Raw genomic sequence first — 16,519 nt, 5'->3', positions numbered from 1 at the left:
GGTGTGTTTTCTGTGTTGCAGTGAAGGTTGCAGAAGATGAATTTGATCTGTAATAAAGCTAAAAATACATTATTTTTATCTCACTCCATATTTGTATTCCACCAAAGCTATCTGGGGGTGCTGGGAGTGGGTTTCTTGTAATGGACAGAGAGGCTGTGCACTGGGGGAGATAAGGAGAGAACCGCTATTGTCACAAATTGCTCAATGGGCGGAGTGTTTACTGGTGGCTAAATCATAGCGTAAAGTACATTGGTTCTCTTGGTGGTCATAGCCATCCCTGATCAATGAAAATTCAGCAAACTGTTCAAGTAGGATTGCTTACTAGCTTTGAATTCTGGTAATTAAACCTGTTGTCAAAACCAGTCTACTAGAGCAGTATTTCACGTATCACAACATTATCTGGGAATCAAATGTATTTTAATATTTATTTCCACACAAATAGAATTAAAATGTAATATTTTTATAAGCACTTTACAAAACTTTCAAGGTTAAACACATCAAACATGTCCATGTGAAAGCAAATTATTTCATTTGAATTCATTCAGATTTATTGTTTATGCCCACATTTAAATTATTTCCTTTAATTTATTTATAGTACCTTTTAACCTTATGTGATGTCACATGTTCATATAGCATACATTTGTGGGCTTATAGTGTATGCCACATCACATGCCCATAAACTGAAACAAAATGCCATAGGTCCATATAGTTTAAAATGGTGTTAAAAGGGCCTTATGCTGTCTCACACTTGTATGCCTGTTTATTGAAGCACAGTGTGAAAGGACTGCCGTGTCTTGTTAACTGTTGCCACCATACCACACAATAAAAGGGAAGTATAACTACAGCTCATCCTTAATGTACTGTATATGTACAAGTGTCTCTTTACTTTGTAAGGCTTTCAGATCCATGTCATGTAAATCCAACCTGTCAATGGTCGTAGATAGATAATAACTTCTCTTTTTAGACCAAGCCTTTAGTATAATATAAAGAATAATGAATCCTCTGACCTTGGTTAGAACAGCTGTATGTTTTGTGCATTGATCTCAGATATGATGGTAGGTTCACCCCAAGCTCAGTGTTGAGCACGCCTGTCTATGAATGTGTGGAGGGTAAAAGCACCTGCCTGTGAGTGTGAGGGGAACTGGTAATTTAACCGTGGCAGGGTGCACGCATGCCTCAGGAAAAGATCATAATCTACAGGTAATACAGATATCTGATATAATCTTATTCTTCTATTAATGTTGTGTGGGTGTGGGTGTGTCTGATTTATTACAGAGAGAATACAAAGCTTCAACATGTTCTGTTCCAAAACATTTTGATCTGTTTATCATTACCATGGAAACAATGTGTCACATGATGAGTTCTCATGCAAATGTGCCTGGTTTGCGCAAAAAGGGGTGGAGGATGTGGAGGAGAACAGCAGGAAGTCTGGCCAGACAGAAATTTGGGCAAAGGAGATAAAGCCTGTCTACTAGGATTGGCAGGTTATTCTCCTCTAAACCCATAAATCAGAGTGCCTGTCTAAGAGACAGATGCAGTACTAATGGGATCTGTGCCACCACTTATCCCCCCCCCCCCCCTCTCTCTCGCGCTGACTGAAATCAAAGCACACATCCTCTCAGTATTCTGAAAAAGACCTCCATAATCAGCTGGCCATATCGCAATAGAAACAAAGAAATGGGAGTACAAAAAATACATGCGTGCACAAATGGCTTATACATACAATATGGCAAAGTGCTTCAGTAAATATCCAGCAGCTTAAACAGACAGGTAGGAAGTTCATGAATCACAGTTACAACAAACCAGGAACACGATGAGTTCCTGTTATCATGTTATCACATGAGCTCCTGGACATTCAGGCAGACTGCCCTGTAAGTTACAGCAGATGATGAACCCTGACAGTGTAGATGTGTGAACAGAGGATCACTATTCAAATAGCCAATACTGTATCTCCCTTATCTTCCTCTTGCTCCTGCTAAAGCCACCTACCTCTCATGTCATACTCTGAAAACGGCCTCCTTATCCTACTTATCCAGGACACAAATGTACTATGTAGTATGATTTCAGGGAGAGCTTGCAGGTGCCTCTGGTTTCTGTTTCAGATAGAGCTTCTTGTGAAATTACATTCAGGTCAATTAAAAGCACATGCATGTGTGTTCCCTGTCACTTTTGCATTTTTGAGGTTGTATTGTCTGCTTGTGGGTATGTGTTTCTGTATTTGCATCTGCATGTGTGTGTGGTTTAGCAGCAAACGTGTTTCTTGCTCGTTTTTTTAGAAGTGTAGAGTGCTGTTTCTGCCCTTATAGGTACCCTTCTGCTCATCCTTCCACCCCTCAGTCCTCTATGTCTCTACCCTGGTGCTGCCCCAGCCTCACAAATGCTGGGAAGAAGCCTGTCCCTCGATTTCAGGTGGATATGTCAGTGGGATGTCTGTGTTGGCATTGCATGGGAAAGATGTGTGTCAGGGCAGGTGTGAGGAGGGGGAGGATGGGGCATTGGTAAAGAGCATTATCTCTGTCACACAGAAGCTGTCTGTAGCACCATTGATAAGACTGATAATCAGGAGGCCCAGACATCCAGGTCTGAGTTCAACCCTCATAACCCCTCTTTATACATACTGAGAAACAATCAGTTTGTATATCAAGCCCCCCTCCCAGCTCTCTCCCTCTCTCTCTCTTTCCCACTCTATCTCCTTCACACACAAACACAAGCACATGCACAAGCATACAAGTACGCCCACACAAACACTAAAAGGCGCAAACAGAAACACACACCTCAAGTCAGGGTGCAGCATATACTCCTATAGTGTCCTGCAGATTGGCATGAAAGCGGAAAGAAAAAACACGTTTGTTCTTTTGCGATATTGTGGCTTAAGCTGTCAGGAGGTGATCCTTTAATCTCACAGTGTGTGCACGTTACCTTTGCACTGAAGCTTTTGAGGTTTCCCACTGAGGTCAACATACAGTATTCACTCCAGTTCCCACACCTTTATCCAGTAAATGAAATGACTGAATCCAAGGACATTCCAAGAGCTGTGATAGCATTCACAATTCTTTGAACTACAAACACTACACGTAGATGCAAACACTGCATTAGCTATCACTCATTTTAATCTAAGGCAGGGTGTCATATGGTACAGTATGGGTTTCATAGATGTGATGCCAGGTCTGTCTGTAACAAATTGTTTCTCTCTAGTCAGTTGTTGGGACCAGGCCACGTCACACAATAACATACATTTCAGGCACAAACAATCCAGGTCAATAGATCATAATAACTCTTCCTACTGGCTTCAGTGGCCTATTGGTCAAGACTAAGCACTGACTCCACAAGGCTTACCAGGGAATCCCAGATGTCTCAGGCTAATGTCTGACTCATAGACTAATTTCTTACTGAATTCTGGACATGTCAATCCATCAGTGTCAATTCACCTTTCCTTTCTCTGAGTGTAATTTCCCCACACCCTGAACCAAGAAGCATGACACAAAAGCCGTACGTACAGTATCCAATGACATTTGTGTACATTTAAAGGCATGTGCAGACTTTTAGAAAAGCTCTCAATCAGGCGTGTCCAATGTTATCTGAAAAGGGGTGGGTGCAGCTTTGGGTTCAAGCAGAGCACCTTATTCAACTAAGTAATCATGGTCTTCAATCAAGACCTTGATAAGTAGAATCAGGTTTCTTAGTGCTGGTTTGAATCAAAAACCTACACCCATCCTCAGCCCTTTCCAGACAAAATTGAACACCCCTGCTCTAGATAATGCTTGATCCCTAACTAAGTAAACCCTGTTCAGTGGCTTTGACTATTTTGCTGATCTGTTCATCAGTTAACAAGAAAAGCACATACAGTACTGGTGTTCTTGCTCACTCAGTCATTGAGCCAGTATGTGAGAGACATTATGGTTTTTGCTGCTGGTTCCTCTGGCTTCAACCAACAATGAGACTGTTCTTATACATTTTTTTCCAAATGTGCTGTTTTCAGTCATAAATATAATTATGCTCCACTTTTCAGCTCATCGTAAAAACACACTCCTTTACTCATTTTAGTTCAGGGGTTGATGGGTAACCAGGTGGTTATTCGGGTTAAGGCACTATGTTGCGGTGTGTGCATGAGCCCCACGGTCTCAGATCAAAACAAGAGCATGGCAGTGACGACTGTGGCTGGTAGGCCCATATGTCAACATGTAATTGCAATTGCATCACCCAGCGTACAGGAAGGTTCTGTCGGTTAGGGGTCTACATTTCTTTGCTGAATCTAACTGAAAACGCATTTCACTTACTGAAGACACAACTGAAGGCAAAACACCCCAGAAATGAACTAGAACTGAAGATAGCTGCAGTTCAGGCCTGGCAGAGTCACCACGGAAGATACTCGGCATTGGTGAGGTCTATGGGTCAAAGACTTCAGGATTTGCAACCAAGTACTACGTAAATATTATTATTTCAGATTATGTTAATTTGTCCAATTACTTTTGGTCCCCTACAATTCGGAGCTATGTGTAAAAAGGGCTGCAATTCCTAAATGGATCACCTGAGATGGATGTGTGTACACTTAAAGCTGGAGTACAGAGCCGAAACCACAAAAAATTGTGTTACTCTCCCATCACATTTGCATTCAACTGTGCAATGCACCATACAAACAGTGCAGCTGACTGGTGACGTGTGAGGTGTTATTTAGGCCTACTGCATAATTTCTGTTTTGTGAAACTTGACACTAGAGTTTCCTTCCCGTTTTCTCTTACTCTCTGTCGAGGTCCAGTGATGTGAAACATTCTTGGAATTCTGCAGTGTCACAAAGACATTTTGTCAAGAGACCACTGTGAAGAACACTGGCAGTGGCATAGACCAAAGGTGAGGGCAGGTGTTCCAGTTCCCATTGTTTAGTCACCTTGAAATCAACCTAGCAGTAGTGGAGCAGGTTGACTTGGCTCAGGTATGATTCTCTCTGTGTCACTTCTGAAAACAGCAAGTGGGGACGGAACAAGTACGAACAACAATGCGTCAAAAGGTGCACACCCTCTTGAACAAAAACAAAACTATATGTGCAGTTCTAATCCTCTTTTTTTGGCAACAAACTGTTGTGCAGTGGAGAAAAGCCGCATGACCAGTTTTGGGAAGGCTGTGTAATGACATATCAACTGCACAGTAGCTTCAGGAACATAATTCAACTCAACTCAAGTTTAACAAAGAAACTGGGATGAAATTGGCGGGATCTCCCGAAAATGTAAAACTTTAACATTAACATTGAACACAAAAATACAGTATAAACAATCCAGACAATGTAAAAAAAATATTTTATACAGTGTTCATAGAGTGTGCAAACTGTGTATGTGATGAGTGAAAGCTGGGGAAGTGCAAAAATGAACTGCTTGACTTTTTATGGTCAAAGAAACATAATTTTTGACACTATGATGCCAAGACATTCACCTCCTCCCTGCAGGCTAATTGTTGTTTCAGATCAGACATACTAAAGTGGTGTGATCTGAAAATTTGACGATGGCACTAAAGACTGCCTTTGAGGTCCTGACATGTCTGTAGTATTGAGACTCTTCCCCACGGACAATTCTCCAGACAGCTGAACATCATGTGGACCAACCCACCCCCCCCCCCCCCCCCCCCCCCTTACCCGTTTGCACAAAAACAATTCTGTCCTGGAACAAAATGCTTATCCTGGTTCCTGCAGCTTATCATCCACAGTGATGTGGGGGTGGTCCCTTCACATAGCAGCAGTGTTACCATGGCAATGGCAGTGGGACAGTGGGGCAGGCTATTCAGTAATAAGCCTTGTATCCTCCGTATCCAGGATCTGTGCTTTGGGTTTCCGTGATGTCCAGGGGAGGGTATGGTCGGTTATGGGCAAGGGCCAGAATTCAACATAATGGCATAATCGTGTTTCATTATAAAAGCAGATTCTATGCAGTTTAGGTGGACCATTTTTCAGTTCAGTTTTTTTCTTTAATTCACAGACATTCAAAAATATAAAAGAAACCAAAATATCCAGAGACACTTGTTTTGAAAAGGCCACTAATACATATTTAGTAAAACTACTATATTTAAAAAATCCCTGACTTTATTGTGGAGTGACAGTTGTGTAAGTAAGACTCAACTTTTCTGATTCACATTTTCTACAAATTGACAACAAACCAAATGCGGTGACACAATATCAGTATGATTTCAAATCTGATTGATATCTGTGCGCGTTGTGCTATGCGTGTGAGTGTGTATTGCAGGCTTCTCCTGTGAAATTGTATTTGACGTTAGAAAGGCGTGCCTGTGCTTATGTCTCTATTGTAATGGGAGTGTCTCTTAAAACCACTGTTCTGTGCCGAGCGAAACCTTTGTCATAATTCAAGCATAACTTTCGAATCCTGTGGGAACTATTTTGCGCTCTTCTTTTTACGGGCAAGTGGATTTCCCACTGACATCAATCATAATTTAATAGTTAATTACGGAGAAAAGGCTGGCGCCATCTAATAAATCATTGAGTTGGTCGTACCTTAGGAAAGTCTGGGAAGATTGCTACGCCAATGGAAAATACATGCTACTTCGGGGTCGAAGCCTACCTTCAAGTTTCTTTAAAGGATGTAGTGGAACGGACCGTGTCCCACGGGTCACTGTCACAAGGTAAGTAATTGTCCATTATTAAAAGGAAATGAGTATACTCCAAAGACGAAATGAAGTCGCAGTATTTTTGTACCCTTATAAAAGAGGTGTTGCGCGGTTCGTCTTACTTTTACGATTTCTTTTTGTAGCTATTACCGTAAGTTAGCGCAAACTTTGGAGCCAGGCTAACGTATTCCATTGTCGCGTGAACTGTTGCCTTAAAAATATTTAAAATGTGATATCTAATTCATGTCTTGAGGCATATTTCTGCTTCACCTGCATTTCTCGTTTAATCATTCTAATCAATAACAATTTTTTAACAGTATCATTGGACCTGTGCTGCTGTGAACAACAGAAGTCACAGGTCCCAGTGGCACTTATTAGGCTGTGTTAGTGCTCATATAAAGTAATTTTAGAAGACTAGAACTTCTTATCTTTAAGATAAGACTCTCATTTAGACTTGCCTAGATGGACAAAATGTTATTTATTTATTTATTTATTTTGTCATATAAGATGGATAAAGCCATTTACACTGTACACTGAACACTGTACACTGAAAAATCCTAAATGAGAAAATAATTTTAAGAATACAGTTTTTTTTTTTTTAAAACACCACTTTGATAAATAGCTAATGTCTCATTTAGGAACATTTCAAGATTACAAGACCAAAATATGTCTTGTATATGTGAAGCAGGTGACAAGGGAGTTTCCTGACTTTCAGTGATTAAAATTTCATTCAGTTCTGATGAGAATCATAAGAATATTATTCATATATGAGGACCATAAGGAAGTGTGTGGCAGAGATGCACAGGAAATTTTATGATGATATTACGGAAGTCTTGCTGCTGAAACTATACATCCTCATTGTTGCTGCTGCAGGAGAAAGGAATCGAGTGAAAACAGGAATTCACATACAAGTGGCCTCTGACTGATTTGAATACAGAGGACCATTAGATACTATTTGAATTCCTGTCGGGTTTTTTTTCAATTCAGCACAATTTCACAATTTGTGCAATTTTGTAAAGGCTTACTTCCAAACCTCCCCCCAACCCCCCCCCCCCCAAATATGGTTTTATTTAATTGTTGAACAAAGTTAAAATAAATGTTTTGTTTGTCAGTAATCACTGACTTTAGTTCTCCTTTATTTCTTCTTCCTCTTTCCACTTTCCTCTCGTTCTTCCCTCTCTCTACAAACACAAGCACATTCTACGGGTGAGAAAAGATTATCCACACTTTATTTTTTGCCCCCCATACTCCCTAGGAATGCTGATAAAGAAAGAAAGAAAGAAAGAAATAAAGAGTTTCTTTCTTTCTTTCTTTCTTTACTTTCTCTCTCTCATACAATCTGTTCCTTGCATTAGTGTCACTGATGGAAGGCAGGCACTTTACAAAACTGTAGAGAACAGAGTACAACAATTAGAATTCTAAGATGGAGAACAGAGTGAGGATCAGGTGCCTCATTTATTTAAAAAAAAATCTTAGATTTATACTTGAACTTAGTCTTAAGATCATTTCTGACATGTGCTTACATTCGATTCATAAAAGATACTGAGCATAAAAAACCTTGCTAAGCAGGTTCTAAGAAGCCAATTTGTAACTTACACACCTGTGATCTATAAATCTCAAATTAACTTAAAATTGACGGCACCTGAATGTGCCTTACAATCAGCGATTTCCCCTTATATAATGCTAGCACAAATGAGGGTTTAGTCAGGAATAATCATGGACCAAAAGAGAAAAGAAAACTTTTTGGAAGACAAGATCACGGCGATGATAGAGGAGATTGAAGACAGGCAAGACATATTATTCGGTGGACTAAATAGTGGGTTGACAAACAAAGCCAAACAGGCAGCTTGGTAGTGTGTTGCCACTGCAGTGAACAAATTGTTCATAAATCTAATGCAACGTTCACCACAGGCTTGGACGCATATGCATCCCAAACTGCAATGCCCCTACATAGCCATCAGGAAAATCACTTACATAAATTCTAGACTTTGTGTAGAGATAAGATCATTTCCACATCAAAGTAAGGTTTTATAAATAACTACTTGTATGTGATTTTCTGCGTAAATCATACTTAAGATCAAAATTGATCATAAGTCCGTTTTATAAATGAGGCCCCTGGAATGTAAAAATTCAATTTCAAATATAACCACAGGTGGTAATTAACCAAGCAGCATGTGGCAATGATTCATTTCTAAGCTGTAAGGACACGTAACAAATGAATGGTAAAAATTTTCAATCTCTTTCCAAAAATTTGACATGGTATTCTTTCGTTTAGGGGTCAACATACATACAATTTTCATGATCAGCCATTACTACTCCTGTCACATGGTCACTGACAACAGATTGGTAGCTTGTTTGTTTGGTTGATTTTCACAAATTCCTTTCACAAATCTACAGAAATATTTCTGAATTAGCTTGTGTGAGATGCAATGAACTTGAAATAGAATGTAGGATGCCACAGTAGGCTATGGCTACAGTTTATGAGATTGAAATAGCGCTCTATATGTTCCGACATCAGGCACATTGGGATTCTGAAATTAAAGTAAATTGTTATGTTTGTGTATTCTGAGATGTTCACTTTGATTTGATATAGCGGAATGCTTATTAATTAGTGTCTTGATGCAAACCTCAATGTCAGGTTCATATTTATACTGGCTACTGTAGCCTGCAACTAGCCTACTTGTACTTGAAACTTACAAGCTATTTTACTGACCATGACTGACCATGTTGGTCACCAATGTGAGCCGACCAGAGGAGGATGGGTTTCCCTCTTGAGCCTGGTTCCTTCCGAGGTTTCTTCCCATCTGCCACAGGGAGGTTTTCCTTGCCACTTTTTAGGCTTGCTCCTGTGGGGGTTTAGGCCAGGGTTGTTTGTGAAGCGTATTGTGACAATTGCTGTGAAATGTGCTATATAATTTAAATTTGATTGATTGATTGATTTATTAATATTTTACACCTGTAAGGCCATCTGCAGGCCGCATGTAAGATCTGTGATTGGCTATGAGACTGTTTGAGGGCTCGAAAAAAAAAAAAAAAATGATAAGTGCTCTTGCCCCATGTAACTTGGTAATAATCAGCAACACAACTCTATTCAGTGTAGCACTGAGTGTAGCACAGTCTGCTAAATGCCTGTAATGTAATGTATTCAGGCATTATTTACATACCCAGTGGCACGGGGTTTATCACTATATTATCATAGACCCTAAAATACCAACACAAGAATCAAAAAGCTGTCACAAAAATTCCTGTATGTAAAAAATTGAATTCTATTCACGTGATTGACACTGGCAATTACAACGAACACCCGCTGATCATATGATTAGTCTTGTCCCCACTCACATTTGTGTGAAAAAACCCCTTTGATTTCAATACAAGACCTTTGTACTCTGTCATGGCCTTAAGTATGTTGTGTCCTCCTCACACTTAGGGAGCATCCCAATACTCTAAAATTGTATCATCCTTTCCTTCACTACCACCTCCTCTCCTCCATGCCCCAGAAACCAATCTTTTGTGTCCCCTCTCCCTCCAGTGCCCCAATATTGGAGGTGACGAACGAAGAGGCTTCAAACTCGGCTCCACACCTCCTCATGCGAAGGATACATCGATGTATACTACCGCGGAAGTCTTTTCACATTTCTAGGTGACATCATCATGCTCACGCCCACAGGGATTGAAAGACCAACCTACAGAAACTGACACAATAAAAACTTTAGAAAGTGGTGATGGCAGAGAAACTGTATTTTCCCCAATTATGCAAGATATTTAACCAAATTTGTGTGTGGTTTGGTAGTTTGTGATCACATATAGTGTCCTATCTGAATGCTAGATTGCCTACAACAATTCATCAATAGCCGTCATCACCTTTGATAACGGAGAAGCAGATAAGCTGTCCCAGTTTTATTCATTCTCTCCTTTCCTCCACTTCCTCCCCTCCACATACTTCTGGGTAGGAGGTAAGTGGTAGTGGGGGAGTGGAGTAAAGGAGGTTTTTCAGAATTTTGTGAAAAAACTGAAAACCGTACACACAAACAGGGTGTGCAAACTGCATGTAGTGAAATAAGAATTGTTCTTGGTTTTTAATATACAGAGCAAGGCACTGCATAATGTCCTCCAAACAAGCAGGAGCATGGACAATACATGCATATAGATGCTTGCACTCAGCATGTTATACGAATATTAAGCCAGTATGGCACTGTACAATGGTTGTACATGAAGGACAAAACTCCCCTATTGTAAAACACTTTGAAACATGCATTGAATGTGTTATGTGAATGCAAGTGTATATTCATGTTATTGTTTTTCCCTAAAATTAGAAATAAAGTTGGAAGATTTTTCCTGAGAAGATGGATTATGCCCCCCTTTTGACCTGTTAGTAGACTCCAAATAAAGTTGCGGCCCCAAACTGTCGTTTCCTGCAGCTTTTCAGACAGTAATCTGCTGGGGCACGGTGCCAAGAGAAATAACATGTCCTGGCTGTTGCCTTACAGAGGGATGCCCGGCACAGACCCGGATTCATGGAGAAGATCAAAAAGTGAATTCATCTGCTATGTCCTCCTTTCCCTGATGCTGCTCCTATGTCTTGTGGTCCCAGGTAAGAGCATTATTCTGGTTTATAAATGTCTTTGTCTTTCATAAGATGGAGTCACAGGTCAGCATTTCAGATGCTGGAGACTCATCAGACTGGTGTTTCATGGACTGTTTTAACCTTTCATAAGCTTGAATTATGTGAAATGATCATTTCATTACTCTTTGAGAGAGAGGTTGATAGAGATTGTATTCACACATACTTTTTCAGTTTGTCAACTGTTGTTGCAAACATTGTACTTACAAGTCCTGTTATGTGGTGGCACATATTTCACTGGAGGGGTGGCACTACTCTTGTGTACAAGGGAAGGAACTTGCATTTCAGGCAAGTGATAGCTGATTACTACGGCAAGATTGTCTGGGACCATTCTGATGCCATGAGTCATTCATTTACTCTTTTATCAGACCTGCTTCTGCCGGATGTCCCTGTTGACACCTGTTTGTCACGTGTTCTCTCTGTGGCGAATCCTTATCAGCCGGTGACTGTCTTGCATTTGTGAGCCATGGAATTCTCAATACAAGCCCTTCTGATATTTCCAAAGCAGTTCCTCATGTCACTAGTACAGTTTCCCACCACGCATCTGCTACTCCGTTCTCAACTAGGTTAATGCCAGGTTACATGCTAAGCAGTGTAACCGATATATTCCCTACCTGCTTCCAGTGCTCTAGTCACCTGCGGTCAATGCTCTTACTTGTATCCATACTGTAACTGTCTTTAGAATGACAAAGGGAGCTGAAGTGGTTATTTAGAGGATGTATTAATGTGTTCTGTGAGTCCTAGTCAAGATCAGTTGATGTAAGATTTAAATCCTCACTGCTGGTTTGGTCTTGCGCATGCGTTGGACTGGCACAACCAGAGAAGCCATTAGTTCAGTGGCTTTTGTATTACTGGTTACAAACACTTTTACTCTCTTGTTTTCTGTTCATTATCAGCTCTCGCATGGTAATAAATCCATGTTAATTGATATATCATTTAAGAGCACTGACAAGATAATAATTTTATGTTTTATTCCTAGATGAATGAGTGACAATGACAATGTATCAGCGTTCGTTCTGTCCCAATGAGTAGCAATATATGCTTGTCCCAGCATGGCAAGGTAAAGATATTAAATTAATTTAACTACTGATCCCGTCAAACTCCAGAGGACTGTTGAGTTTTAATGTGCGAATGCAATATTAACAGACAAATGGCATGTTCATGTTTTTCACTATCTTGCTTAAAAGAATGTACTTTTATGACAAAACTTTGCATGACTCCTTATGGGAATAAGGTATATTGTAATGTTTGGAATTAAATATCACAATCAGAAACTATATTGTGACACTTCACAATATATAGACAAGTACAACTTATTGCTGCTTTCAGATATTGCAATATATCTGGAAAAAAAACAGTCCTATGACCATACATACATAGTTCTATGAACATACTGACCACTGTTTACAGTATATGCTGTGTATTAAAATTCTGTAATGAAAGCACACTATGGGGGCATTGGTGGCCCAATGGTAGAGCTCCCGCCTGCCACGACGTTGGCCCGGGTTCATATCCCAGCCACTGGGGATGCGCAAGTCAGTGCATTCATGTCTCTCATGCCAATGCAACTTTTATTTTTATTAATTTTTCCCTGGGTTAAAATGAACAAATTCTATTATAGTCAATGTAGTCTCTTTTACCGCACACTGTTGTTGTTTGGCTTTCTCTGTTGTGATTGCCTAGCTTGACTTGATTTCCAATCACCATGGGAATCCATCATTAGACTTGTAGATCAACCCACAAGCCTCACCCAAAAATTACATAAACTGCTCTGGTTCTGGTATGGACAAACAGTGTATCAGCCTTGTCTATTATACATTAATTAATTAAATTAACTTTAACTTTTATTTTTTCCCAAACCTCAGTTGACCTCTTGAGATATTTCAAAAAATTACTTGGAGAACAAAATATTTGCATTGCCTGGTTTAGCAGTGGTTTAAGTGTGCTGCCAAAGCAACAAAACCAACAAATGTATCAAAATAAAACCCTACTTCAGCTTACAGTCTTCAAGATGAAAATTAAAACAAGAAGTTGCTTTTGACACTGTTAGCTGAATATGTGTGGAATGTAGGCATGTTGTGGAACATTTCTGAAGAGTCAAAAGTATAAAAGCAGTTCATCTATGTTACCAATCATCAAGGCTTTCTGAACATGCTTCAGGATCAGACATCACCGCCACACCTACTGGTGAAATCAGCTCCAGTAATAGAAAACCTGAAGTTCCAGATTCAAAGGGAACAATTACTGCATTTCAGAGTAAAATGTTTAGTCATACAGAGGACACATAAAAGGAGAGTCAGAACTAGTTGAGGAATGAATTAATTTATCGAGAAATGTTGTCACCATGTGAGCAGATCTGGCAGCTCCTCTACTCATATGAGTCCGGTATGACCGTATCAACATACTGCGCATCTTAGTGAAATTATCACACTCTGTTAGTGACTGCGTAGCTCCACATTCCTGTTCTGCTGCGCCTATAGTCTTGAACCTGTATGGCAACTTATGCAATAAAAAGTTAATGATAGCTATGTTTTTTTCAGTGCTAACTTCCATTTAGTGTAGGTGGCACCGTGTTTCCCGTTCATTTATCATCAACTGTTCAAAATACAAAATAAACTAGATTTATGCCATTCAGGCTGGTGGTAGATAAGGGTGTATGGTAATCTGTATTGTTCAGTTTCAATATTTAAAAAACAATAAAAGTAGACGCATCAGGAATTCTTCATCCATCATAGGCTAGTGGACAAGAACATACAAAATGATTCCACTCATTTTGTTACAGAAATTGAATACATGTTGGTGTTAGGCCATACCTGACAAGTGCACCTTTACTGACGTCTGTGGTCAGTTGTAGGTTAGACTTCAGCAGTGGAAATGCCGACCATTATTTCAGATACCATTACTCATAACACCCATGCAGCTACAGCGGATCCAGTCTGGCTATTCAGTCCTGGTCCTGAAAGCCCATTATCCACTTTTGAGCTGCTCTCCACGATGATAAATCACTCTCCAGATGATTAGCGAATTCAACCGGAAAATTCTTTAAGGTTCAGAAAAGGCCATGAATTCTATTCTCTACTACACTGCAATACTTTATAATATGCGGAAGAACTTTTTAAATGTGAAAAAAATCAATCAGGAATATTGCCATTCTAAATGGCTATGTACTCCAAAAGACATTTAATGTAATTGTGAGGCAAATTAAATACAGAAGAGAATATGGAAATGCTGCAGCGGATGACTAAATTGAAGCGTGTTAGATGAATAATGATGAGAACAGAGCCTCAAACCATGATTCCATGCAGTGTTTTTTACTGTTTATAACAGATTCTGAATTGTGAATGAAAATGTCAAATCTGTCTTCACCTTCATTCTTCCATCCATTCTGCCTCTTCCATTGTCCTCTCCTCCCTTTTCTTCTTCTATTGTCTTCCTGCAGCGGAGGCCAGCTTCATGCATGACTCCAAGGTGCATTTCTCACAGGACAGCGGGGACCACTGGACTCTGCGGGACAGCGTCCAGGTTCCGGAGCTGGTGCACATGACGGTCTGCGTGCACGTGCGAGTGCTGGTGCCTGGCGAGTGGACGGCCTACACGTACGGCCACCCCCAAGCCCAGGAGCGTGAGCTGGGCCTGCAGGGAGACAGGCAGAGCCTGTACGTGTGGCTGCTGGGCGTGAGGCACAGCTTTCCAGTGCACCTACTCCCCCGGAGGTGGTACCACGTCTGCCTGAAGCGAGACGCGAGCCGGCAGCGTGTCAGCCTGGACGTGGACGGGTCCCCCTCTGTGCGCACGGTGGTCGCCGAGAACGTCCCAGGAGCGGGTGAGCTGGTCCTCGGGTCCAAGGACCGAGGCGATTCCCCCTCGAAGGCCGGAGCAGGAGCGGTGGAGCTGTACCTGTTCCGTATTTGGGATGACATCGGTCGCCATGGCGTCTGCGAGGACGAAGGCGTGGTGGGGTGGAGGTCAGAGCAGTGGGAAATGGGCAATCATCCCCCGCTGCAAGATGAGAGCCTGTTGTGTGGTGAGTACCTAACCCACCTCTCCGATGGGTTCTGCAGCATGAGAGCATCTGATGCTTGCTGGAAAAGATGGGAATCCATGACCTTTTCCTGTGGAAATCACAGTAACATGAGATTTTGTACCTGACACTTCAAATAGATAGTTCACTTTCTTTGGTTTTTTTGTCTGTATTTCAATTTATATGCATGTTTTAAGTTAGAGAGTATTAAGGAGGTGGTCATTGGTCTCAGGTTTCATGTGCCATAGGAAATAAAGTCAACTGAAAGTAAGATTAAATGTCTTTTCTAAATAATCAGGTAATATACATACTTACAGTCTATGGAGGCATACCTACAAGCTGCTTTGGAGTTACCTGAAGTGTATTACTAAATGCTAAAGTTAAAAGCCCCTGTACCGGGTATTATAATGCTGGCAGGTTGTCAGAAACTGTATCTAAAATATCACAAAAAAACTCTTAGCCAATCAAAATCATACTCTAAAACTGAATTAATATGCTAGATTAAAATATCCAGTGTGAACTAGTGGACAAATTTACTAATTCACTATTCACTGTGATAGTGTGATTTCCCAAAAATTCAATAAGTTATCATTCTGTATGCCATATGGAGCAGTGTGATCAAAGTGAAATCCTCTTCCCGTTGGATCCTACAGACCAATAACTGGTTGTTTAATCATGTAGTATCAAATAACATGCAGCTTATAAACAGCTGTATCTGCACTTGTGTGTGGGTATCTGAGTTTATACACAATGGTGGGAATGTTTTGGTGGTTCTTATTATCCAAATATATTGGATAATATATTGTAACTGTATAGCAATTTAGCTATACAGTTACAATATATTATCAATATATTGTGACTGTAGTCATCAGATCTGCATTACTAGGGAAAAAGGGAAACTATAATTTAGAGTCTTGAGAAATAGTCTCCATTTTGTGTGTTTCATGTTGGTGTCACGTTTAATCCTTCAGGCACAAGGAGGATGAGACGTGCAGGTAAAACTGCCGGAGTGTATTTTTCTTTGTGCTAATATCAGGAGTCTTTCCTGCTATTTCCTATTTTCCTCATAATCTTCCTCCCTGCTTTTCCTGAAATTGAATGACTAATCGCAACACGCTGCAGACATAAGTAATGATGTGAAAACCCACAGCAACTTCAGAAAACTCAATTCCTGAAAATGACAGCATATGTTACAACCTGATTCAACATTCTGTTTACAAATTTGAAACACACAACAATGACTGATAAGTAGTCTTGATCTATTTGAGTAT

General features: G+C 40.3%; 1 protein-coding gene across 3 annotated transcripts in view; it reads left to right on the top strand.

Annotated features, from left to right (window-relative positions):
• Positions 1 to 6,183: 6,183 nt before the first annotated feature.
• Positions 6,184 to 16,519, top strand: part of LOC135263135 (mucin-2) — a 29,679-nt gene continuing 19,343 nt past the window's right edge. The window contains exons 1-5 of one of the 3 annotated variants that reach the window (XM_064350794.1): positions 6,184 to 6,621; positions 10,136 to 10,246; positions 11,025 to 11,197; positions 14,667 to 15,251; positions 16,220 to 16,243. In XM_064350794.1, the coding sequence (XP_064206864.1) occupies positions 6,536 to 6,621; positions 10,136 to 10,246; positions 11,025 to 11,197; positions 14,667 to 15,251; positions 16,220 to 16,243 (979 nt within the window). In that variant the 5' untranslated portion in view covers positions 6,184 to 6,535. The remainder of the gene's footprint in view (positions 6,622 to 10,135; positions 10,247 to 11,024; positions 11,198 to 14,666; positions 15,252 to 16,219; positions 16,244 to 16,519) is intronic. The other 2 variants (XM_064350796.1, XM_064350795.1) reach the window with 2 other exon arrangements.

The sequence above is a fragment of the Anguilla rostrata genome, chromosome 9 (genome assembly GCF_018555375.3).
Source record: "Anguilla rostrata isolate EN2019 chromosome 9, ASM1855537v3, whole genome shotgun sequence".
In the NCBI taxonomy this organism is placed as follows: Eukaryota; Metazoa; Chordata; class Actinopteri; order Anguilliformes; family Anguillidae; genus Anguilla; species Anguilla rostrata.
Note: the sequence above shows the minus strand (reverse complement) of the source record. Positions and strands in the feature narration are given on the sequence as shown.